The following is a 25417-nucleotide window of genomic DNA, read 5'->3' on the forward strand; positions in this document are numbered from 1 at the left end:
ATGATTTAAACTTTGAGCAATAACATCAAATAATGAAAGAAATGAACATCACTGCTGGGATACGTGACCTTCAACCCTCATGTCATGTTGCATCAAGGCCTTAAGACTGTTGGTGTGTCCCATTTCGCACTATTGTATGCCATTTTGTAATTTAAATAGTGCAATTAGTGTGAAATTATGCACTTAACCCCCCACCCAAACAATTAAGTTCATGCTCTTGATAACCTTATTAAAAAATCTCAAAATAACATTATAAAACTCAAACACTAGATGGGAGAGTACAGTGTACAGTGCGTCATTTGGGACACAGCTTAAGTCTTACAAACTAGTTTGACCTGTTATTTCATTTTCATTATTAAAAATTCACTATATTCACCTTCCAGACTCTTTAAAAACACCACCTGTAATATTCGACAGGCAATTTTCAGGCCATTATATTTTGCTTTATTGTTGAATTTTTAATAATGAAATTGTATGTGAAATGTTTTCAATAAATGAAAATATACAATCATGTTGAATTTCGGCCCAGAAGGCAAATCAGTTCAACATGTCAACATATTAGACCAGTCTTATATTTTTATGAATCTGACTTATGACCAGTCTTTGACTAAATTGTAAGACTAGTCTAAGCTGATCATGCAAACCGGCCTCTGGTCAGATAGTGTCGATCCCCCACAATTCACTGCAAACTCACCTTCAGATGTGAGACGCATGGCACGAGAACATCGAGTCCTGACCTAGATGTGTGTTTTCCTTGTTAATCTGGGTGAAACGGCACATATTCTGCAGCTCGAGGATCTGAACACTGAACGTTAGTGATTGGCTTATTCCACAGATTATTCTCCTCTAGCAGAAGCTCATGACAGGAAGGCCTTTATAAGAGTCTTTAAACGTGTGATTCTGAGATGATAGATGAGCTGTGCACCCCTTCACTCTAGTGTTCATTTGGTCAGCTATTTTTACATTTAGTCTTAGTCCTGTGTCTGATGTACTTTTTAGTTTTATCATATTTAGTCCTTGCCCTGTTTTCATCAGTCTAGTTTTAGTCCACTAAAAGCCTGGCCATTTTAGTCTAGTTTTAGTCAGAGAAAATGTAGTCATATTTTCGTCATGCTGCATAATGGTTAGCTTGATAATAGGCTAACAAATATTTTGCTTAAAATTATAATCACAACAATTGTTGTCATTTGAGAAATTTATATTTGCATTTCATCAGAATTATTGTACTTTCATATACAAGTACAAGTCTAGAGAATGTCTCGTATAGTCTCATGATGTCTCATAGAACTCGTTTGCATGGTTTATTTCACCTAATCAAGTTTAAAACAACAGCAAAAAAATACTATTTATTATATATGTATAAGCGTATGTGCTTCATATAGTCGAGATTCCCGTCTGACGAGCGTTAGTGATGTCACTGTCCCGTCTGATGTCACTGTCTCGTCTGATGTCACTGTCTGGCTTCTCCCGCAGATCGAGGCTGATCTGGGATATCCAGGAGGAAAAGCTCGCATCATCCACAAGGAATCTGACATCATCACGGCGTTCGCCATCAATAAGGTGCAGTTGCGACTTGCGGGACGTCCTGCTGTTGGGTTTGACCTCTGACCTCTGAAGTATAAAGAGACTCTGAGTAAAACTGGGAGATACACCGGTGTTTTGCCAGATGAGAAGTTTATCTATGATCATCATCTTTTTACTCTTTTAATTCCTTTTATAACCGTTTTAATTTTCCTTGCTTTTATTTTGTGATTATTTTAATTCCTTTTCATGTAAAGCACTTTGAATTGCCAGTGTGTGAAATGCTTTATAAATAGACTTTTCTTGGCTTTGTCTTCCAGGCCAATCGCAACTGTTTAGTGATCGCCTCCACACACGACATCCAGGAGCTCGACGTGTCCTCAATCCTCGCCACACAGGTGCTCACGTGGATCGACGACGAGGCGGAGGCCGAGGTCAAAGGGTGATTCAATTCAATTCAATTCAATTCAATTCACATTTATTTGTATAGTGCTTTTCACAATACACACCATTTCAAAGCAGCTTTACAGGAAATGCACAAGTCTACATTACAGTTTACAGTGATCTGATATCAGAGGAAACTGTCTGAGTTGTGTATTTCAGAAATGTACATATACAAATCACAGTTAGCGAAAAATTTATTAATTTAAACAATGCAATAATTTAATGCAGAAATAATGAGCTCATAGAAGTAATGAATACTTCAAAGGGTGAGACGCATGTTACAGTACAGTCATGTGATCGTGTCCAGGGGCCTCATTTATAACCGGCGCATGAAACAGGCCCTGAACGAGCCGTACACCTCTACTGAGACTTATAACACACTTGACGAGAAAATCTGCGCATCTGTAAGCAAACTCTGATCCATGCGTACGAACACTCTGGAGACGGAGCAGTTTAACGACATCGATGATGATCTGAGGGACTGATGAAGGAAAACCACTTTAAATCCTCATTATGAGTCCTAATCATAAATACAGTGCATGTTCACAATAAGTTTAAACAAATAAAAGAATGATTTAAACTCTTTAAACATTAATATTCTCTTTAATGGAGTTAAGCACTTAAATTACATCAAATCATTACAGAGAAGTTACAATTTTTTTTATATTTTAATAAATAATATTTGTAGTGGATGCGATTCTTTTGAACACTTCCTGTGGCATAATGTGTGTTAATGTTTGCTCAGCGCATGATAATAGCAGAACTCATGATCTGAGGAAATATGTTCACGCAAATAATGATCAATAATGCACAATCTGTTTCCATTAAAAATATAAAGCAATTAAAAATACTATTTGGCCAGTGGAAAAGATTGAGAAAAACTTTCTCTGAAATGTATTTTATATTATTTGATTTATTTATTCAAAAACAAGGCAAGGATCGGCTACTAAATTATATTTAGCAATGTAATGTGACACACATCCATATCTCATATTCTCCTGATGTCTTGTACTGTTAAACATGGAATCACGTGGATGAATATGCATATGCAGATGAGGATATAGTAAAACGAGGCGTTGTAAGCTCATATATGGTTATTTCGGGGAGGAGACGCATGTGAACACAATCTTCCTCTGACTGGGATTATAAAGGGAATTTTGCGCAGATTCTGGCGTTCACACACTTTTATAAGTCTGAATATTTTTTGGCTTTCGGGCGCACATACACTTTTAGTGAGGATCCTACACACAGTTTTATAAATGAGAGCCCTGATCAGTTGTGGGTCGCAGGTGTGAGTTCAGCTTGTGTTGTGTGCAGGACGGATGATTTCCTGGTGGTTCACTCGCGGGACGACATCAGCACGCACGGCAGCACACCTTACACACACAGCAGCCCCGGGACGCCCATCAACATGCCCTGGCTGGGCGGCCTGCAGACCGGCAGAGGAGCCGCCGTGGTGAGCACTGTTCATGTTTGTTGACGAATCATTTTCGTCATTATTTTTGTCAACGACATTTTTTCACAGACGAAAACGAGATGATAAAAAAACTGTTTTGAATGACAAAAACTATGATGAAAATCTATTGACATTTTTGTCAGCGAATAAAAAAACTATGAAGAAAATCTATTGACATTTTCGTCTACAAATAAAAACTGACGAAAATCTATTGACATTTTCATCTACAAATAAAAACTTTGCCGAAAATCTATTGACATTTTTGTCAGTGAATTAAAACGTACTCGGTTACTAACGTAACCTCGGTTCTCTCTAGAAGAGGTCTCTCGTACTGCGTAAGTATCTTACGCTAGGGGAAAATCCCTTTTCCGCGAGATATTGAAGGCAAAAAATTATCCTTAATTTTGTATTATTGTAAAACGCGTTGCGGCAGCATACAGACATAGGCAAGACAGCTCGCGTGCCTATTGGCTGTTCTGCGGCAACTGCAGCAGCCTATCGAGCGAGGCCTAGCGTGACGTCAGACCCAATGAGGGTGCTTCGCGCCCGCTGCGTCACGTCCCGCCGAAACGGGCGTGGCTTAGGCCTATAAATCCGGCTCGCAGGCAGCTGATATCTGGTTTTTCATCGCCGAAGCGAACCAGAGCGTGTGCATGCACGGCAAGATACGCAGTACTCGTTCCCTCTTCTAGAGAGCACCGAGGTTACGTTAGTAACCGAGTACGTTCTCTTACGAGAGGTCTCTCGTACTGCGTAAGTATCTTACGCTAGGGGACCCAATGTAAAACGCCGTGCGTGCTGGGATCTGACACCAAAGACCCAAGGGCGAAAGCCCGGGGTTCATATAGTGCACAATCACCAAGGGAGCTCACAGGGAGTCCGGGAAGAGGGAGGGGCGGAACCGCGCTCTTCCACATATAGCAGCGTCCCTCAGATGCAAATTACATCATACAGACAGGGCGGAGTACGGCCTGAACTGATGGAAAATTGTGGGTCTTATTCATTTGCCCATAAGCATTTTATGGTTGATCAGCGAACAGTGCTCAGCGAGCAGTGCTCAGCGGACACAGTATTCTGAACCGATAGCATCAGAACAGACAGTACTCAGGCATGAAAACTCCTCACCTTTCGGCGAAATTCGCCGTTTTAAAACCAAAATGGGTCACCTACGTGATTTGTGCAGATCCGATGAGAAAATATTTATGGGGTGGGAGGGGGGGGGTCGTGGTCGTGGCCAGCATTTACCCGCTATATCTCTATAGTTACCATAAACTTAGCAGCTTTAAAAAACCAATCATCATTCCTAATGCCGAAACCTGACAGCCAATCCGAGTCAGAGTAGGGCAGAATTGTTTTCAAAGTCTTTAACACCGCGAGTCTTTAACACTGCCGAACAAAGAACCGCACGTCGGAAAGCAAGCCTGAGGTAAGTTAGCTTACAATGTTAACTGTCCTGTCAGATACAGACAGCGATGTTGCCAATGTCATTATTTTAAATTTTGACATAGAAGAGGGCGGGATAATATCGCGCGCGGGCGCCGTGAGCGCTGAGCGAGCAGGAACGAGTAGTGAGTTGTCGTCGAAAAAGATGGATAATGCAAAAAAGCTGTCGGAGGCTAAACATAGAAAAAGAAAGAGAGGAAAGGAGATGGCATGTCAACTGTTGCGACAGCAGCTAAATAAGTGGATGGTGAAAGGCTACAGGTAGGATTTTGTTTTGTGTGACGTCCAGGCATAGGCTAATGCCATCGGGACTACCGGGAGATTCCCGGTGGGCCGACGTGCTTTTTGGGCCGATATATCTCATACTTTTTTGTTTCGTTTTTTGTCTTAACGGCCCATAAAACTCGTACATCGGCGGCCCATTCGTTTTGTTTTGCTTAATTGGCGGCGCTGGGTTAGTGCGTAATTAGTATGTAATGCATTGGTCAATAAAAAGTCAGCGTTAGTTGTTTTTTTCTGACACCTCATGAAACACGTAGATCAGCGGCCCATTTGGTTCTTTTCTTGATTGACACTGGGCTAGCCCAATCACACCTTTAATGTGAAGTATAGAAATATACTCTTTCAAGTATAGAAATTAGTACAAAACTAATTATGAAAGTTTCCTTTATTTTTCAGTGCATTTGTTTTACAATATATGGCTATTACTATCATGGGATTAATATTATAACTATTATTATGTAGTAGTAATGTAGACAGACACTGTAACTAAAATAATTTTTCTTTGTTTAATTTTCACCAGATTGATGAATTTTACATTAAAAAGCACTATATATATATATATATAAGTTGATTGGATTGGATTTTTTGCTGCCGCATCCTTCTCACCTTTTTTACCCCTGACCTGTTTTCATGCCTGAGTACTGGTTTATTTAGACCGACAACAGCCTGGCCTGTAAGGCGGGAACCTCTAGGTTATAAAACCTTATAAATGTAGACGGGGAGCCCCAGCCTGCCGTCATACATATATCTTGCAAGGAAATCCCACTTGACCAGGCCCACGATGAAGCCATGCTTCTCGTGGAGTGCGCTCTGACTCCCAACGGGCACTGCATGCCCTTGGAAGTGTATGCCAGCGCAATGGCGTCAACTATCCATCTGGATAGGCTCTGTTTCGACACGGCTAGTCCCTTGGAACGTCCGCTGAACGAAACGAAGAGCTGCTCCGTCTGTCTGAAGACAGATGAGCGAGACACATAAGCTCTTAATGCCCTGACTGGGCAAAGGAAGCTCGCGTCTCCTTCCTTGTCAGAGACCGGTAGGGCTGACAGGGAAATGACCTGCGCCCTAAACGGTGTGTTGAGGGATTTTGGAACATAACCGTGCCTAGGTTTGAGTATAACTCTTGAGTCATTAGGCCCAAACTCCATGCACGTCGCGCTTACTGAGAGCGTGTGTAAGTCCCCTATGCGCTTCACTTAAGCGAGAGCCAGAAGAAACACTGTCTTGAAAGACAGGTGTTTAAGATCATTTGTCTGTAAAGGCTCGAATGGGTCACCTTTCATGGCTTCCAGTACCGTAGAAAGGTCCCATACAGGGACTGAGGGAGGTCTGGGAGGATTCAGTCTCTTAGCTCCTCTAAGGAAGCGGATGACTAAATCGTTCCTTCCTATTGACTGACCAAGCGTTGTTTTTGAGAACGCTGCTATGGCCGCCACATAAACTTTGAGCGTGGAAGGGGACCTGCCCTTGTCCAACAGCTCTTGTAGGAAGGAGAGAACCTCCGTCACCCCACAGTCTGGGGGTGACACGCCACGAGCTGTGCACCAGCTGGAGAACTCTGACCATTTCGAGGAATAGAGACGTCGCGTAGACGGAGCTCTAGCCTGCGTGATCGTGTTTAACACTCCGCTTGGGAGGTCAGCGGGTACCCGTTGATGGCCCAAACATGAAGGGACCACAGCTCTGGGCGCGGATGCCAAATCGAGCCCTTGGCCTGAGAGAGGAGGTCCCTCCTCACTGGCACTGGCCATGGGGCAGTGCTCGCTAGCTGCATCAGAACTGGGAACCAGGGTTGGTTTTTCCAGAACGGCGCTACGAGTAACACTGAGCATCCTTCTTCCCTGATCCGTTCTATCACCTGAGGCAGGAGAGAGACGGGAGGAAAGGCATAGAGCGGGCGGCGGGGCCATACATGAGCCAGCGCGTCCCTGCTCTTGGAGAAAAATTCCAGACAGTGAGCGTTTTCTTGAGACGCGAACAGGTCTACTTCCGCTCTGCCGAATTTCTTCCACAGCAGCTGGACTGTCTGTGGGTGTAGAGACCGCTCGCCTGTCGGAACATTGTTCCTGGACAGTCTGTCCGGTCCTACGTTTAAGAGCCCTGGCACATGCGCTGCTCTCATGTTGTCCGAGCGGACCAGGACGTGGTGTCCTCGTATTTGGGGACAAAAACGCGTCAGCGCGTTGTCTACTGCCAGTATTTCGAGGCAGTTTATGTGTAGAAGCTTCTCCCGTTCTGACCATTGGCCGAAGAGCGGTCTGCCCTCGAGCAGCGCTCCCCATCCCGAGGTGGATGCGTCCGTAGACACTACCTTCACACTCGAGGAAGCCCCCAGGCTTACACCTGATTGGTACCAGTCGTTTGCTTTCCAAGGTTTCAGAGCTGCGATGCATTTCTGATTGACCTTGAGACGAAGCAGACCGGAAGCCCACGCTCGGCGCGGTACTCGCGCTTTCAGCCAAATATCGCCTGTGACGTGACGCTATCTGTATTTGAAAATACGGATCTTTCAGATCTATTGACACAAACCAATCTCCTCGGCGAATCTGCGCGAGGATTTTTCTGGTCGTGAGCATTCTGAACTGTCGCTTCGCAAGCACTCTGTTCAGTTGCCTTAGATCTAGTATGGGTCTGAGACCCCCGTCTTTTTTCAGTACCAGGAAGTATCTGCTGTATAGCCCTCCTTCGCTCTGAGCTTGAGATAAAGGCTCTATGGCCCCTTTGCTCAACAGTTTCAAAATTTCGGCTCGAAGTAGGTGTGCTACTTCTGTTTTCACCTTGGTTTCGACGCGCGTCGCATAGCGACGAGGGCGTCGGCGAAACTGTAGCGAATAGCCTCTTTCTATAATGTCTAGCACCCACTTCGAAACCCCTGGTAGCCTTGCCCATGCGTCTGCACGAATGGCTAGGGGTTGAATGCGAAGCGCGCTCTGGTCGCTCAGCGACAGAGGGGCTTCGGTGTGCTGCAACATAAGCGTCGCGCTTATGACATTTGAGGCAGGGGGCGCGCTGATAACAGCGGGCAGACTGCCCGCGCTCGACTCCTCTGCGGTGGTCAACCGAGAGGGGGAGGGCTGGGCGAGTCCCGTAAGACCTGTCATGTCTATGTGTGAATGTGGGCGCGGGATAGCGGGCACATTTACAACACTGAGAGCATTGTCCGCCTGAGCAGAGCGAATGCACGTTGGTTTCGTTTTTACAGAAACCTTGAGACGTGCAGAACGTAGTGTTTGTGGGCACTGGGCAGTGGGCACATTTACCACGTTTAATGCGCAATCGATCTGGGTCGATTTCATGTGCACGAGCCCTGTGTGACGGGCTGTGTTTGTGTGTAGGAATGAGCAGTGGCCATTTTGTCTACACTCATAACACCATCGGCCGTGGCCGGGACACCAGTAAATACACTCTTATGGGATTTATCTGGGTAGCCATAAAAGCGGCGTTTGTGTGCAGGCAAGCGGGCTGTGTCGCCGACTTGTTTACTGCAGAATACACTGGAACAGTCGCATTTACTGGAACTGAACGAGCGAGAAGTTGCCATAGAAACAGAGAGCGTCAACATGCTGGCGTTTGTTTGCAGGTGTGCGTGTATTACAACAGGCTCGTCCACTGCAATATTGACATTTCCAGTCACCTGAACTTCAGAGCGGAATGAGAAATGTGTGGGAAATGGAGGTCGGTCCAGCCGCAGCTGGACTAGGAACACTCTCTTTTCTCCTTTCGCCAGTGACGCACGGAAACCATAGAAACGGTGTTTGGGTGCAGGCGAGCGGGTTGTACAACGCGCTCGTTGGCTGCAAAATACACATCTGCAGTCGCCTTTTCAGGGAACTGACAGAGCGAGCATTGACGGCATAATTTTATTTGCCGGTAGACCCGGGATCGAACACTGGTCTCTCGCGCGAAAGCCTGAGAATCTGCCACTGGGCCACAGGGGAAGACACATAGACATTCAGTTAGCGCGAGTATTATCAGAGAGTGCAACATGCTGGCGTTTGTTTGCAGGCGTGCGTGTATTACAACAGGCTCGCTCACTGCAATATTGACATTTCCAGTCGCCTGAACTTCAGAGGGGAATGAGATATGTGTGAGAAATGGAATTCGGCCCGGCCGCAGCGGGACATAAAACACTCTTTTCTCCTTTCGCCAGTGACGCACGGGAACCATAGAAACGGTGTTTGGGTGCAGGCGAGCGGGTTGTACAACGCGCTCATTGGCTGCAAAATGCACATCTGCAGTCGCCTTTCAGGGAACTGACAGAGCGAAGCATTGGGGGCATAGTTTATCTGCCGTTAGACCGGGATTCGAACACCAGTCTCTCGTGCGAAAAACCAAAGATTCCGCCACTGAGCCACGGGGGGAACACAAAGGCTTTCAGATGCACGAGCATATAAGAGCGTCAACATGTTTTCTTCTGCGTTTGCTTGCAGGCGTGCGTGTATTATAACAGCTGTATATATTTGCTGCAATATTGATATTTCCAGTCGCCTGATCAGGGAACTGAGAAATGTGTGAGAAATTCAGGTCAGTCCAGCCTCGGCGGGACTATAAACACTCTTTTCTCCTTTCGCCGGTGAGTGACGCGTGAATGGGGCGCAGGGGCAGGGTAGCTTTCTTGTACGTAAAGAAAAACTAACCCCGACCGTCCGCTTCCAGCCTCCCTTGTGAACGGCGCAGTTTGCGCGGCTCAAACAGAGGGAGAGAGAAAGCTAGCCCCGTGACCGTCCGCTCCTGACATCCCCTGTGAACGGCGCGGTTTGAACAGAGGGAGAGCAGGTATCATCCCCCAAGCAGGCAAGGCAAGCGGGCGAACCGGCGAGCTTTGCGGGTTGGGGGGGGGGGGGCGGAGGAGCAGTCTCGGAGAAGGATGCCAGGTGAGTCCTCAGAGTCACCATAGGCAGTAACTAGCTCGCAGTGAGGGCAGTCGCCGTCAGCGAGCGCGAGAGCTGCGTGATCCTCAGGAAAGGGGCGTCTTGAAAAAGACGCCCGGCTCTTTTAGTGCAATGAGAGTGTGTGTCGCGGCAGCGAGCGCACACACACACACACACACACACAAAACACAGAAGCAGAGAAAGGATATAACGCCGGATAGCGCAGCAGGAAGGCGACTGAAGGCGTCCCGCTGAAAGGCTCCTTCAGACGGCGCGGCTTCTCTCCGGATTAAGCGATGCGAGAGCTTCGCTGAAGAGATGAAAAATCAGATATCAGCTGCCTGCGAGCCGGATTTATAGGCCTAAGCCACGCCCGTTTCGGCGGGACGTGACGCAGCGGGCGCGAAGCACCCTCATTGGGTCTGACGTCACGCTAGGCCTCGCTCGACAGGCTGCTGCAGTTGCCGCAGAACAGCCAATAGGCACGCGAGGCGTCTTGCCTATGTCTGTATGCTGCCGCAACGCGTTTTACAATAATACAAAATTAAGTATAATTTTTTGGCTTCAATATCTCGCGGAAAAGGGATTTTCCCCTAGCGTAAGATACTTACGCAGTACGAGAGACCTCTCGTAAGAGAACTATGAAGAAAATCTATTGACATTTTTGTCAGCGAATAAAAACTGACGAAAATCTATTGACATTTTCGTCTACGAATAAAAACTATGAAGAAAATCTATTGACATTTTCGTCTACGAATAAAAACTATGAAGAAAATCTATTGACATTTTCGTCTACGAATAAAAACTGACGAAAATCTATTGACATTTTCGTCTATGAATAAAAACTATGAAGAAAATCTATTGACATTTTCGTCTACGAATAAAAACTGACGAAAATCTATTGACATTTTCGTCTACGAATAAAAACTATGAAGAAAATCTGTTGACATTTTTGTCAGCGAATAAAAACTGACGAAAATCTATTGACATTTTCGTCTACGAATAAAAACTATGAAGAAAATCTATTGACATTTTCGTCAACGAATAAAAACTGACGAAAATCTATTGACATTTTCATCTACGAATAAAAACTATGACGAAAATCTATTGACATTTTCGTCAACGAATGAAAACTGACGAAAATCTATTGACATTTTTGTCAACGAATAAAAACTATGGCGAAAATCTTTTGACATTTTCATCTACGAATAAAAACTATGACGAAAATCTATTGACATCTTCATCAACGAATAAAAACTATGGCGAAAATCTATTGACATTTTCGTCTACGAATAAAAACTATGACGAAAAGCTATTGACATTTTCGTCTACGAATAAAAACTATGACGAAAATCTATTGACATTTTCGTCCACGAATAAAAACTGACGAAAATCTATTGACATTTTCGTCCACGAATAAAAACTGACGTAAATCTATTGACATTTTTGTCAGCGAATAAAAACTTTGCCGAAAATCTATTGGCATTTTCGACAAACGAATAAAATCTGACGAAAATCTTTTGACATTTTCGTCAACGAATAAAAACTATGACGAAAATCTATTGACATTTTTGTCAGCCCATAAAAACTTTGTTAAAAACGACAAAAAATCGTTGTTGTATTTTCTAGACTAAAACTAAAACAATTCAGATGACTAAAATATGACTAAAACTAAATTACATTTTAGTAAAAAGACTAACAACTAAAACAAAATTTGCTGCCAAAATGAGCACTGGTGGAGAGTAACGCCACTGAGCGGCTCGCTTTAAACCCGTACATCTCATGCTCTTCTCTGTGTTCACGCAGCTCATCAAACGAAACATCAACAACGTGAGACGGATGACATCACACCCCACACTCCCGTACTGTAAGTCACCGGCTCCACTGGCTCCACCGGCTCCACATCTGCTCCACTTCTCACGTTATTCTGTGTGAATGGAAGTGAATTAATGACAAATGTCTCCGAAACTAAAAAACTGGTTGAATTGCAGTAATTGGATAGAAATTCATTCCATTTTTTGGGGCTGAAATCCAATATGGCTGTATTTGTTTAATATTTTAATATTTCAACTGAGAGCATTTACCACACAATTTCATTATTAGACATTTATAATAGAATATTATAGAATCTATATTCTCATTTCCAAAATATTCAGACTTGTTCGGAGAGGTTCCAAATGCCATAACTTCTGAGATATTAACATCAAATTTTGCTCAGATACAAACTTTATTTTATGACCTTTCATAGATTAATTCTAATAGTCATCATGTCACGCATGAATAGTAACAAAAATGACGGGGGGAAATGCATTACATTTTCAGGTGTTTTGTCAGCATTGTAATGCAACTCTCCAAACGGCTCCAAATCCATTTTCTTCGAGCTTTGAAAGGTTTTCTATTAATCAAACGAGACCATGAATTATAAAAGCCTTACCTTTAAGTGTGGAATAATTCAGATGTCTTCAGGGTGTAAGGGGTTAATATGCAAGTTCTGTTAATGCACTGCATTGGATTTCAATTAGTGCAATTCAACATGCTTTTTTGTTCTAAAGACATTTGTAACCCTGGATCACGTCACCAGTCTCGAGTCGCACGGGGATATCTGTGGCAACTATACATGAATGGGTCAAAATTATAGATTTTTCTTTTATGCCAAAAATCATTAGGATATGAAGTAAAGATCATGTTCCGTGAAGATATTTTGTAAATTTCCGACCGTAAATATATAAAACATGTGTGTGTGAGTGAATGCTGCACAATCCCCAACATAAATGAACAACTTTAAAGGAGATTTTCTCAATATTTAGATTTGTTTGCATCCTCAGATTCCAGATGTTCAAATAGTCCCATCAATTCAAATATCCTAACAAACCATACATCAAGTTTTCAGATGATGTATAAATCTCAATTTAAAAACATTGACCCATGTGACTTTTGTTTTTAACATGTTTTGTGGTCCAGGGTCACATTTGTAGTTTGTTTACTCCCATATGTGTCAGTATATGCTCAACGTGTGTGTGTGTGTGTGTGTGTGTAGACCTGACGGGGGCGCAGGACGGTAGCGTGCGCATGTTCGAGTGGGGTCACTCACAGCAGATCACCTGCTTCAGGAGTCCCGGGAACACCAGGGTCACCAGAATACGCTTCAATTACCAGGGCAATAAGGTGCGTCTCCCGAAACCCAGAGCAGACACTGAGCGAGAGAGCGGCGTGTGTTAACCAGCTCTTCTGTGTGTGTGTGTGTGTGTGTGTGTGTGTGTGTGTGTGTGTGTGTGTGTTTCAGTTCGGGATCGTGGATGCGGATGGAGCGCTCAGCCTCTGGCAGACCAGCACTTCAGGACACACACACAAACCCTATCTGGTACATCACACCGCATCACTTACTGTTCACTGCAGTTACCTGTGGATTCATCATACTGTACATGTGTTTATTCTGTGTCTTTATACAGTCAAACCAACATTTATTCAGACACCTTCAACATTTCCCACATTATCACAGTTTATTCGCTATAGTTTAGAAAATGGTAATAAAATATGAGCAGAACTCAGTTGATATTTGACTGGTTTTGTCCGTCCTTCTGTTAGACTGTCTCACACATGAATTATGTTGAATATCTGTCAGCTGTTAAATTTAACTACACAATTAGATAATACCAGTTTAGCTCAACCAATCACCAAGCAATGCTTCATTTTGTTCAGTCTGTGTGTAAAAAGAGCATTAGCAATTAAAGACAAAACATGATCAGCTCAAAGTGTCCCAATCATTGTCACAGGTAGTCACTGAATGTCACAGTTACTTTATTCTGCTCTCCTCACTAGTGTGTCCTGATCACACTAATGAAAAATAATCTGAATAATTTTTATGTCTTGTTGTATTTATACGTGTGTGTGTGTGTGTTTGTGTGTGTGTGTGTGTGTGGACGGGGAATAAAGCTCTTTCTGATGCTCAGTGTTCTCCTCATCATATTCTCCTCTGTTTTCCTCCAGACACTTCAGTGTCACAATAAGACGGCGAATGACTTTGTGTTTGTGGGCTCGTCGTCTCTCATCGCCACCGCAGGGCTGTCCACAGACAACAGGTACAGATCTGTGACCTGAGGAGCAGCGAGAGCAGCGAGAGCTGAGCCTCTCCAGTCCATGAGAACATCATGATAGTGTTGGCTTGAGAAAGCTCTGTCAGTCCACCTCTCCGTCCGCCTCAGCTCTAGACACTTCAACATGATTTCAAACTTAAAGTCCCCCTGTGGTGTAAATCCAGCTTTTAATATTGTGTTTTTAATCTGCTTTAAGACAAAGCATGTGTAAATTCATAAGTCGACACCATTGCTGAGTATTTCCTCCTTAAAACTGCAGTGAACCAAAGACAGTCTCAAACACACGCTTTGAAATCGCTGGTGTTTCTGACGTCACAAACTACCTTGTAACCAATCAGATCAACGTGTGATCGTCAACCAGTGGATCTCTGAGCTGAGTGAGTGAGTGGAGGCGGGGCTCATTTGCATATTCATAGAACCGCGCATACTAAATGAGGCAAGGGTGTCGAGTTACATTCAAGATATTTTAAGGCATGAAGAATCTTTTTTCGAGGAAAACACGCTTGATGTCATGAGTTTTAAGGGATAAAATGATTGAGTACAGAGACTTTCTCAAGCCAACAGAGTTTGTACTGACAAACTTTTTTTATCTAGTTAAATCATTAAAAAGCTGCATGTCATGTGACATCTGACATCAGAGAATATGTTCAACTGAAATATTAACTGCAGATCTCAGGAGGTGTGTTATATAAATATTTGAGCTGATGAAAGTCATCAGAACTAGATGTTCCTGTCCCAGAAGTGCTGATCTCTCCCCGTTACAGGAACGTGTGTCTGTGGGATACGCTGGTCACGCCGGCCTTCAGTCTGGTTCACGGTAAGTCATCGTCACACACACACGTTCAGACACGATTCTTCTGTATGAGGGAGTGTATCTGAGTGTGTGTGTGCTCAGCCTTCAGCGTGCACGAGTCGGGCTCCACGGTTCTGGCTCTGGCCTCTAAACAGCAGCTTCTGCTCAGCGGAGGGAGGAAGGGATGGATCAGTGTCCTGGATCTGAGTCTGAGGATCCAGCGCCAGAGCTTCCAGGCCCACGACTCGCCGGTGAAAGCGCTGGCGGTGGACAGCACCGAGAGAAGCTTCATCAGCGGATCCGCCGAGGGCAACATCAAGGTCAGACGCGTCTGTGTTCACTCATGTGGGGAATATTAATAAAGGTGCAGTGTGTAATATTTAGGAGGATCTGATGACAGAAATGCAATATCAGACACATAACTATGTTGTCAGTGGTGTATAAAGATCTTACATAATGAAGCGTTATGTGTTTATTAGCTTAGAATGAGGTGTTTCTCTCTACACACACCGTGGGTCCGCTTACATCCACATGTTTCTACGGTGGCCCTGAGCGGACAAACGCGTTTCCTCACTATGTTGTTCTTCATGATAAGAAGCTTCAGCTAAAGTCAGTGAATAAAACACTGACACAATGATGAACAAGTGACAATAACATTCGCAATAACATCGTTTTACTGAATAATTAAGTAAACATAATTCCTTAATTTATCTTTGTAAAGAAACCTCATTGTTTAACTGGCTACTCTCTGCTGTCTCAGACGACGACATCACTTCCTGTCGGCCACCGTAACTTCTGTTGGGTGTAATTCACAACCTCACCACTAGATGCGCTAAACATTACACACTGCACCTTTAAATGCATGATGTGTATTTGTGTCGGATCCGTCAGTTGTGATGCATGTCGACAGACCAAGACGATCACAGATTTAGTTTTAATCTTATTTTTTATTATTCATTTTAATCAAATTGTATTTTTTTGTTTTTATTCATTTTTATTATTTATTTATTTTAATCTTGTTTTTTAATATGCATTTTAATCTGTTTTTATTTATTTGTGTAAAGATATTTTTATTTTTTTATTTTTTATTAACTTTTATTATTTATTTCAACTTGGTTTTTATTATTCATTTTTAGCAATTTGTATTTTTTTGTTTTTATTCATTTTTATTTAATCAATTTTTAATATTCATTTTAATCAATTTGTATTCAAATAATAGTTATGTATTTATTTATTTGAATACATTACTTGTTAATCAATTTGATTTTAGTTTTAAGGCCATTGCACACTGAGTCCGAAATTTTCGTATGTGTTTTTTCGTGTTCGTCAGCCTTAAAATTGGTCACGCACAGAAACCTTGCACACCGAGTCCGATGCGTATTTATTAAACCTTTGCGGGGAAAAACGCAAAAAAATACAAAATGGATTCGTCAAGCAGTGAGGATGATTTTGTTGCCCTCTTTCTTCTTAAAAACAGAAAAAGAAAGAGGAAATATTGGGTCCATCCAATTCTGAGATTGCGCCGAGAGGAAGGAGAGTTTCACCTCCTTATCAAAGAGTTGCGAAATTATCCCGAGCGATTCAAAATTTACCTCAGAATGTCAGTGGAAAAGTTTGATGCTTTGCTAGCGATACTGGAGCCACATATTATAAAGACCACCAATTTCCGTGAACCAATCGATCCTGAACTAGTCTGGTATGGACAGACACACACACACACACGGCCGGCGGAAGCGCTGGGCAGACAGAACAGCTGTATACAGGTTATATTTTATACCCAAATAATACATGATTAGTAATCGAATTGGCTGCTCAATCACACCTTAATCGATCCGAAATTTCGATCTGATTGAAAGGGGAGGTATTCCTTTTCTAATCCGATCGAGAGAACATGTAAACACTTGATTGTCAATTGTCAAAAAACCTCTCAAAATACTGGCTGTGGATGCGAAAAACGCAGAAAATCGAACCCGATCCGAATTTTTTTATTACGGACGAAAGTTTCGTAGACTGTGAGCAAGCGTGATTGACATAACGTGAGGTCGATTATTTATTTATTTTTTGTACGAAAATTTCGGATGCGAATTTCTGACTCATTGTGCAATGGCCTTTAGTCTTTATTTTAATATTTTATTCCTTTTAATCTTTTTTTATTTTAACGTTTCTTTTAAATAATTTTAATTTTAAGAAATTATTTGAATAAATGTTTATTTATTTGAATAAATGTTTATTTATTTATTTATTTATTTGAATAAATGTTTATTAGAATAGATTTGTGTTTTAGTTGTAATGGTATTGTATGTGATTGTAACGTGTGTGTGTGTGTGTGTGTGTGATGTCCGCTCAGGTGTGGAGCATGTCGACTCAGACGCTCCTGCACAGCTTCCCCAACGAACACGCCAGACAGTCGCTCTTCCGAAACCTCGGCACGGGCGTTATGCAGATCGAGACGGCTCCGGCCAATCAGGTGTTCTCCTGCGGCGCCGACGGCACCATGAAGATGCGCGTTCTTCCCGACGCCACGAGCGCTTACGGCTCCGCGAGGAACGACGTCAAGTTTATCATGTAGCACAATGACTTTCTTTGCACACGGTAAGGCAAGCAATACGAGAGAGAGAGAGAGAGAGACGCTGGCAGAACACACACACACACACACACACACACACACACACACTATAATACAGGGAAGCAGCCACGTCTTCAAGCACACTGTACCTTCAGCATATACAGTTAATCTGACATATTTATATCTCAGTAAAGCCTTAACTAGCCAAACTGTTGCTAAGCGGTGTTGTGATCGTGCTCTAGAGTTAATATAGTGATAAGTGTCCTTATATTTCTACCGATCATCCGTGATCTCTCGGTCTGGACGTCCGCGTGTGTGTAGTTGAAGATATTGAAGGTATTGTACAGTACTCTGATGAGCAGTATTGAGGCGAGCGCTAATGAAGCACTTCTGGAGAGATCAGCATCATTCCACTATAATTAAACTGGCTCGTCTACAGTCAGGAACCAGAACCAAGATCACAGCTACTTTTATTTTCAGATGTAAATATGAGACTTGATGAAATGATTCTGTGTTAAATATAAAGCATATTTATAATCATCATCGAAGCTTCTGCAGACGTTTGTTTTTAGGAACGTTGTTCAGGGTTTATTTTTTAGGCTTTTCTTTTACCTGCGGTCGATCTGTCGACTCGGGCACAGACGCTTTCTTTCGTTCTTTTATCTGATGAAGGTCGTTCTCTCTTCACCCAGTGATCATGCTTTCTGCCCTTTAACCTCTCAAATGTGAATATATACGCAAAATGAATTTAATTTTATAATGAGTATGAAGAGACCTGTAATATACATGACTGTAAAGAGGAAATAAATGACTTAATGCAACATATGTTTGTTTTTTGTTTTATTAATGATGTGATGTCATTAGAAACGGTCCAGCATCAGTAGAGTTAACGAACGGCTCGTTAGCGTTAGTGAGTCTGAGTGAGTCGTCGTGTGGATCTTCAGAGTTTGGCGTAATCCTTCAGAACGGCCTCCAGTTTCTGGCTCAACATTATGTTCCCTTTGACCTTCAGTTTTCCAGAGAAGAAGGCCTGTGGAGAAACACACGAGTGCAGTGTTGGAGGAACTCGACTCACTTCACTGACGTATCACATTACTACTTCAAGAAACTAGTGGACTAATGTGTTACTGTTCAATTTACAACAATATATCTAAGTTACTTTTTCACATTTATTGAGTGACAGCTCTCCTGTCCCCATGTAGAGGGAAATACAGTGAGGAGGTGTGTGAGTGAGAGAGAGAGTGTGAGTGAGTGAGAGAGACAGTGTGAGTGAGTGAGAGAGACAGTGTGAGTGAGAGAGAGAGAGAGCGAGTGAGACAGTGTGTGAGTGAGTGAGTGAGATAGTGTGAGTGAGAGAGAGAGCGAGTGAGACAGTGTGTGAGTGAGTGAGTGAGAGAGAGAGAGAGTGTGAGTGAGACAGTGTGAGTGAGAGAGAGAGAGAGCGAGTGAGACAGTGTGTGAGTGAGTGAGTGAGATAGTGTGAGAGTGTGAGTGAGTGAGATAGTGTGAGTGAGTGAGATAGTGTGAGTGAGAGTGAGAATGTGAGTGTGTGTGTGTGTGTGTGTGTGTGTGTGTGTGTGTGTGTGTGTGTGTGAGAGAGAGAGAGTGTGAGTGAGTGAGATAGTGTGAGAGAGTGAGTGTGAGTGAGATAGTGTGAGTGAGTGAGATAGTGAGTGTGAGAGAGAGACAATGTGAGAGTGTGTGTGTGTGTGTGAGAGAGACAGTGTGAGTGAGTGAGTGTGTGTGAGTGAGTGTGAGTGAGTGTGAGTGAGTGTGAGTGAGTGAGTGTGAGTGAGTGAGTGTGAGAGTCAGTGATGCGCGGGTTGATCCGAAATGAGCGGGTGCCTGCGGTTACGAGTCATCCAAAAATATTTTTAATGATATTCGGGTCGCGGTCGGTCGGGTCGTTTGAAATAAAGATGCCAATTAAACCTTTGTAATTGATATAGTACTAGAGAGCATATGAGCGGAGTGGAGCGGTGAGAATCTCCGCTCATCGCTTACGGAACTGTTCACCCCTCCGCTCCCCCGCTCAAACATCAGGCCGCTCCGCTCATTATCGCTCAGCGCTCAACGCAGTTTGCTCCGCGCTCCACCAAAATCGCCCCCCGCTCGCTCCAAAAAAGGAAAAAAAATCTACATGTATATCACTGTTAGCTTAGACCACAGCCTTACCTCCTAAACAACTAATGAGCAACAACAACATTTTTCAAATAGAAATGTTTTATTTCAAATTAGGCCTAGGCTATAAGGAATATAGCCTACACAAAGTCCTGTAAAATTTAACGAATAAATGGGCCTAATAATATAAATAACAATTATATAAACAAAAATATAGCCTACATACATTTTTTTTAAGTAAATTTACTATTAGGCCAGAATTTTGATAAGTTAACTTTTGCGCAACGCGCACGATTACAATTTAAATGGGCTTATATCCATTGTACACATAAACTGCTGTAAGTTAAAACGAATAAATGGGCCTAATAATATAAATAAAATTTATATAAACAAAAATATAAAAAAATATACATAAACGTTTTAAAAGTTGGCTAAATTAACTATTAGGCCAACATTCTTATAACTGAACTTGTGCGCAGCGCGCAGGATTAAAATTGAAATGGGCTTGTATCAATTGTTTGAATATTACGCTATATTTAATTTACACTTTGTTACAAGTTACCGTAGGCCATTCAATTTGCTAACCTTTTGCTTTCTTCCCAGCGTGTTCAGATAGCACACTGCATGTTTTCGAGAGATGTGTCTTTTTAGATTCCAAAATGAATCTTTACTGACTGAAACGATGTCTCCACATTCGTTTTCTTCTACCACATTATAGTTAGTTTTATATTATAGTGTAGCCTACCTGTATGACTTCTTATTTTCCTTTTTGAAGTAGCCTACTTTTTGAACTCCATTATTGAGCCGAGTTTTGACTGAAAATAGAATCCATCTTGCAGTCATCAACTGAGTCAGGCTGAGCATGCTTCAGAATCGTGGTGTGCGCGGAGCGAAATTGGAGCGGGAAATAGGGCGACGCTCCATCCTTTTAAAAATGCCGCTCTGCGTTCTGTCCAAGATCCGCCCGCTCGCTCCCGCTCCACTCCGCTCACATGCAATTTTCTATGAAATACATAGGCCTGCTACACTTTATTGGCTGAATAACTGGCGCGAAGGCACGAGCTCAGTCTGCAGGTAGAGATGGAGGCGGCAAGAGAAAAGGTGAAGACTGGGGAGTGGAAGCTCCGCAAATACAAAAAACAGAAAGAGCAAAATGTGGGAGACATTTGCCGAAATAATGAAAGATGATGACCAAAGTGCTGGCTTTGTCATGTGTACTTCTTGCTATGCATTTACTACTTTTAAAAAATGCGGGTCAGGAAGCGGGTCGGGTACAATATTTTCTTCTTTTTTTTTTGCGGTCCGAGTTGCGGGCGGGTTAGTTGAAAACGTCGGTCGGGTGCAGGTTGTTTATACATTGACCCGCGCATCACTGGTGAGAGTGTGAGTGAGTGAGATAGTGTGAGTGAGTGAGTGAGTGAGTGAGATAGTGTGAGTGAGAGCGTGAGTGAGAGAGAGACAATGTGAGAGTGAGTGAGTGAGTGTGTGTGTGTGTGTGAGTGTGAGTGTGAGAGAGTGTGTGTGTTTCTGTGTGACCGCCCGGATCACCAGTACCTTCTGTGGGTTCAGTTTCCCCGTCACCACGTCCATGAAGTCCTGGTCCGCCACAGTGAAGGTCACGTCAGCTTGACCTCCGGTGACCCCTCGGGTCAGAGCGCCTTGACCCGTCTTCAGATCCAGCGCTGAGAGAGAAACACAATCACACACTAACAATGACACACACACACACACACACACACACACACACGAACCTTTCCCTCGCCGCTTCAGTTTATATTCTCCTACAGGACGACCCGATTTACACAGGCCAGAAATGTTCATATGTGGAAAATATTCCACTCCATTACATAATGTTTCTCAACTGAGATGAATTATTTATTTAAATTTGTAATTTCTTTATTTTAATACATTTATTTTAATGAATTTTTACTTTTCAGTTTAATCTTATTTTATTATTTCTTTATTAAAATACATTGTTTATTTTTATTCATTATTTTGTATTTGAACAATGTTTGTTTATTTAGTTTTAATCTTATTTTTTATTATTCATTTTAATAAATTTAGTTTACATTTTCAAATGAATTTTAATAATTTTTTAGTGAAGTTTCATCTTATTTCTGTATTTTAATACAATGTTATTTCTTTTAAAGAAAGTTTAGTATTTCTTTAATACAATTTTAATATTTATTTGAATGAATTTATTTATTTGGTTTAATTATATTTTGTTTCTTTATTTCTATAATAAATTTTTATAAAATTTTTACTTAGTTTATTCTTTTTTATTGATTTATTTATTCAGTTTAATTTTAGTTCTAATGATTTATGTTCTCCACACACACACACACACACACACACACACACACTCACTCCAGTGTCTGGCGCGCTCCCCGTCCTTCATGATCTCCCAGGCCAGAACCGCGTTGACCTTCTTCACCAGCTCCTGACCTTGACCTTTGACCCTGCGCTCGATCTCAGCGAACACCAGATCGCTCTGCAGAACATCAGTCTGTGTGACAGAACATGAGCTTCCTTCAGTCCTCTGTGTGTGTGTGTGTGTGTGTGTGTGTGCGTGCGTGCGTGCGTGTGTGTGTGTGTACGTGCCTGTGGCGTCCCGGCGCTGACTGACACTTCCACTGATGCGTGTAAATCTATATACGCTCCCGCCAGAACCACGTCTCCCGTTTCCTTGACCTTGAAAACCAGCAGAATCAGAACCAGCGCTCGAGTTCAGAGGCAAAGGGGATTCTGGGATACGAGTGTGTGCTCACCGAACACTGAATGTGGATTCTGTTCTCTTCCTTCCACATCTGCGTCTCCAGAGACTGTCCTGGGAACACCGGCTTCACGAAACGCACCTGAGAACGAACACACACACACACACACGTACGTTAACCAGCCGACTGCTCTTTTACACACATCAATATGGTTGTAGTTCATGATTTTTCAGTGTTTAAGCTTCACAGTGATACATATTCACATTTATGCATTTGGCAGATGCTTTTATCCAAAACGACTTACATTGCATTTCGAGCTACACATTTACATTCTTATCAGTTCCTGCTTTCCCTGGGAATCGAACCCATGACCTTGGTGTTGTGAGCACCAGCATAAAAACTCGAACCGATCAAGAACGTTAGAGTGTGTGTGTGTGTGTGTGTGTGTGTGTGATAAAGCCCTGCTGAACTCTCGCTGTCGGCGCTGCTTTACCTTGATGGACTTGAATCTGGAAACATCATTTCCGGCGTAACGCTTGAGAACGTGGCGAGCGGCGAAACCAAACGAACACAAGCCGTGAAGGATTGGAGACTCGAATCCTGCGGGTCGATTAATACATCAACAATCAGAAACAGTGTGAGAGTCTCAGTGATGCTTTACAGCTTCTGTCAGGCAAACAGACTCACTCCACTGGATGACTCTGCATATTAATCTGGAATATTTTAATAAATGTTGTACCTCCCAGAGCGGCGAAACTGGGGTCGATGTGCAGCGGATTCCAGTCGCCACTCAACCGGTACAGAGCCGCCTGAGAACAACACCATCATAAACCATATTCATATACACTAGCGTTCAACGGTTTGAGCTCAGGTAGACTTTAATGTTTCTGAAAGTCACTCTTGATCGATCTAACCCTCATCCTTCCCTCACGGGTCAAAATGACACCAATTTTTTGTTTTGTCCAGAAAGCTTAATTTATTTTATTTTGATCATATTTGTTACATTTTTTAATTCAATGTTTTTTGGAGATTTTTGGTTATTTTTTATTTTGTTTACCTTTTAAATGACTAGATTTGATCAATAAATAATACATTAATTATAATTTAAGCACATTCCTCACATTCTTTCAACTTAAATTCAAAATAACTATCACTTTCATGCATAAACCTTTTAATTCAGCTCTTAATATCTTACATTGTGTGTCTTTGCCGACCTCTTGTGGAAAATAATAATATAACATGATGATATTTCATGACTTTATATGGCCTTATAGCTCTATATGGAGCAAATGAGCTGTTCCTCTGGGTCCTAAAGTCAGTTTCTCTTCAGTGTGCATTCAGATATACATGTAGACATTATTAAATAATTTTTTGGTAAAGTTTAGCATTTTGGGGTTTTTCTATGTGCACTGAAGCATTCCTCGCATTCCATTCATTCCTAAGAGTCTCAAAATGACCCGTGAGGGAAGGATTTGTTACTTTTTTAAATTTCTACCACAAAACTCCTCAAATCCATTAAAACATTTTTTTGTGTGTGTATTTGTGGTTCAAGTGCGAGAAAAGTCCTGGGGTCTTGGACCCTCCGATGAACACCCACATTTTAAAATGACATGAGGTTAATGCATCCTTTATAGCATCTCTTTTAAAAACCCCAGTGATTGTCATGAGTGATGCGGCGTGATGTCATGAGTGATGCGGCGTGATATCATGAGTGATGTGGTGTGGTGTCATGATGTGGTGTGGTGTCATGATGTGGTGTGGTGTCATGATGAGGTGTGATGTCATGAGTGATGAGGTGTGATGTCATGAGTGATGAGGTGTGATGTCATGAGTGATGCGGCGTGATATCATGAGTGATGTGGTGTGGTGTCATGATGTGGTGTGGTGTCATGATGTGGTGTGGTGTCATGATGAGGTGTGATGTCATGAGTGATGAGGTGTGATGTCATGAGTGATGCGGCGTGATGTCACCTGATCTCGAGACGTTTGCTCCACGATCACAGCATCAGCGGGCCTGTCTGGAAGAGGAGCCGTGACCTGAAGCAACACAAACACACACACTGGGGAATCAACGCCTGTGTGTGACTCTACGCAGCTGGTGTGTGTGTGTGAGAGAGTGTGTGACGTGATATTCACCACGGCCTTCTGGGACGTCCGCTTCCCACCGAACCCTCCAGCGCCGACGATGAACAACGAGAACTGATTATAACACACCAGCTCTCCGCCGCTGTACGTATGAACTGACACACACACGATGAAATTAATTCAGCTTTGATCACAGGAATAAATTACACTTTACTATACATTCACATAGAGAACAGATGATTTACATTAGAATAATATTTTTACTGTATTTTTTATCAGATAAATGCAGCATTTGTGAGAGACTTCTAATTAAACAATCTTGCTGAACCCAAACGCGTGTGTGTGTGTGTGTGTGTGTGTGTGTGTGTGTGTGTGTTTCACACTGATGTTGTTTCTCACCGTCGAGCAGGACGATCATCCCGGACCCTTTATCCAGCACATCTGCGACCACGGCCCGTGACGTCAGCGTCCCTGAGGAGACACACACCTTCAGTAACACATGAGACGCGAGTGTGTGAGGAGAGAAACGTCTTCAGAAACACATGAGGAGTGTGTGAGTGTGTGAGGAGAAGCGGAGCGTTGGCTGATGATCACCTGATGTGGGCAGCGGTTTGAACAGCTCCAGATACTGCTCTCCGTGCAGCAGCTGAAAGACACACACACACTGATGACATCACTGAGGACACACTCACATACTCTCTCTCTCTCTCACACACACACTCTCTCACACTCTCACACACTCACACCCTGCTGAAGTCGATCTGGAGTCCCGGGACGCTGCTGAGGCCGGTTATGGCGCTCTGGGTCACTCTCACTCTCACTCAGTCGGTTATGGCGCTCTGGGCCGCGATCACACACACACTCTCACTCTCACTCTCACTCTCTCTGCTGAAGTCGGTTATGGCGCTCTGGGCCGCGATCACACACGCGATCACACACTCTCACACACACTCTCACTCACTCACACCCTGCTGAAGTCGATCTGGAGTCCCGGGACGCTGCTGAGGCCGCTTATGGCGCTCTGGGT

At 43.0% G+C, this 25417-nt stretch overlaps 2 protein-coding genes across 6 annotated transcripts in view; one reads left to right on the forward strand and one right to left on the reverse strand.

Moving 5' to 3' along the window:
• dmxl1 (Dmx like 1) overlaps positions 1 to 18291 on the forward strand; it is a 61674-nt gene extending 43383 nt beyond the window's left edge. For all 5 annotated transcript variants that reach the window (XM_082187444.1, XM_082187447.1, XM_082187446.1 and 2 more), the window contains 10 exons: positions 1474 to 1560; positions 1842 to 1963; positions 3283 to 3421; positions 11824 to 11884; positions 13055 to 13182; positions 13301 to 13378; positions 14005 to 14096; positions 14876 to 14928; positions 15007 to 15224; positions 17252 to 18291. In XM_082187444.1, coding sequence (XP_082043570.1) covers positions 1474 to 1560; positions 1842 to 1963; positions 3283 to 3421; positions 11824 to 11884; positions 13055 to 13182; positions 13301 to 13378; positions 14005 to 14096; positions 14876 to 14928; positions 15007 to 15224; positions 17252 to 17473 — 1200 coding nt within the window. In that variant the 3' untranslated portion in view covers positions 17474 to 18291. The remainder of the gene's footprint in view (positions 1 to 1473; positions 1561 to 1841; positions 1964 to 3282; positions 3422 to 11823; positions 11885 to 13054; positions 13183 to 13300; positions 13379 to 14004; positions 14097 to 14875; positions 14929 to 15006; positions 15225 to 17251) is intronic.
• Positions 17460 to 25417, reverse strand: part of hsd17b4 (hydroxysteroid (17-beta) dehydrogenase 4) — a 17502-nt gene continuing 9544 nt past the window's right edge. Inside the window, exons 14-24 of the mRNA XM_082187461.1 lie at positions 24985 to 25036; positions 24790 to 24861; positions 24442 to 24545; positions 24277 to 24342; positions 23045 to 23114; positions 22799 to 22905; positions 22360 to 22446; positions 22193 to 22282; positions 21959 to 22097; positions 21146 to 21273; positions 17460 to 18500 (exon numbers count right to left, since the gene is read on the reverse strand). Of these exons, the coding sequence (XP_082043587.1) occupies positions 18411 to 18500; positions 21146 to 21273; positions 21959 to 22097; positions 22193 to 22282; positions 22360 to 22446; positions 22799 to 22905; positions 23045 to 23114; positions 24277 to 24342; positions 24442 to 24545; positions 24790 to 24861; positions 24985 to 25036 (1005 nt within the window). The 3' untranslated portion in view covers positions 17460 to 18410. The remainder of the gene's footprint in view (positions 18501 to 21145; positions 21274 to 21958; positions 22098 to 22192; positions 22283 to 22359; positions 22447 to 22798; positions 22906 to 23044; positions 23115 to 24276; positions 24343 to 24441; positions 24546 to 24789; positions 24862 to 24984; positions 25037 to 25417) is intronic.

The sequence above is a fragment of the Leuciscus leuciscus genome (assembly GCF_965113295.1).
Source record: "Leuciscus leuciscus genome assembly, chromosome: 13".
NCBI classification, from domain to species: domain Eukaryota; kingdom Metazoa; phylum Chordata; class Actinopteri; order Cypriniformes; family Leuciscidae; genus Leuciscus; species Leuciscus leuciscus.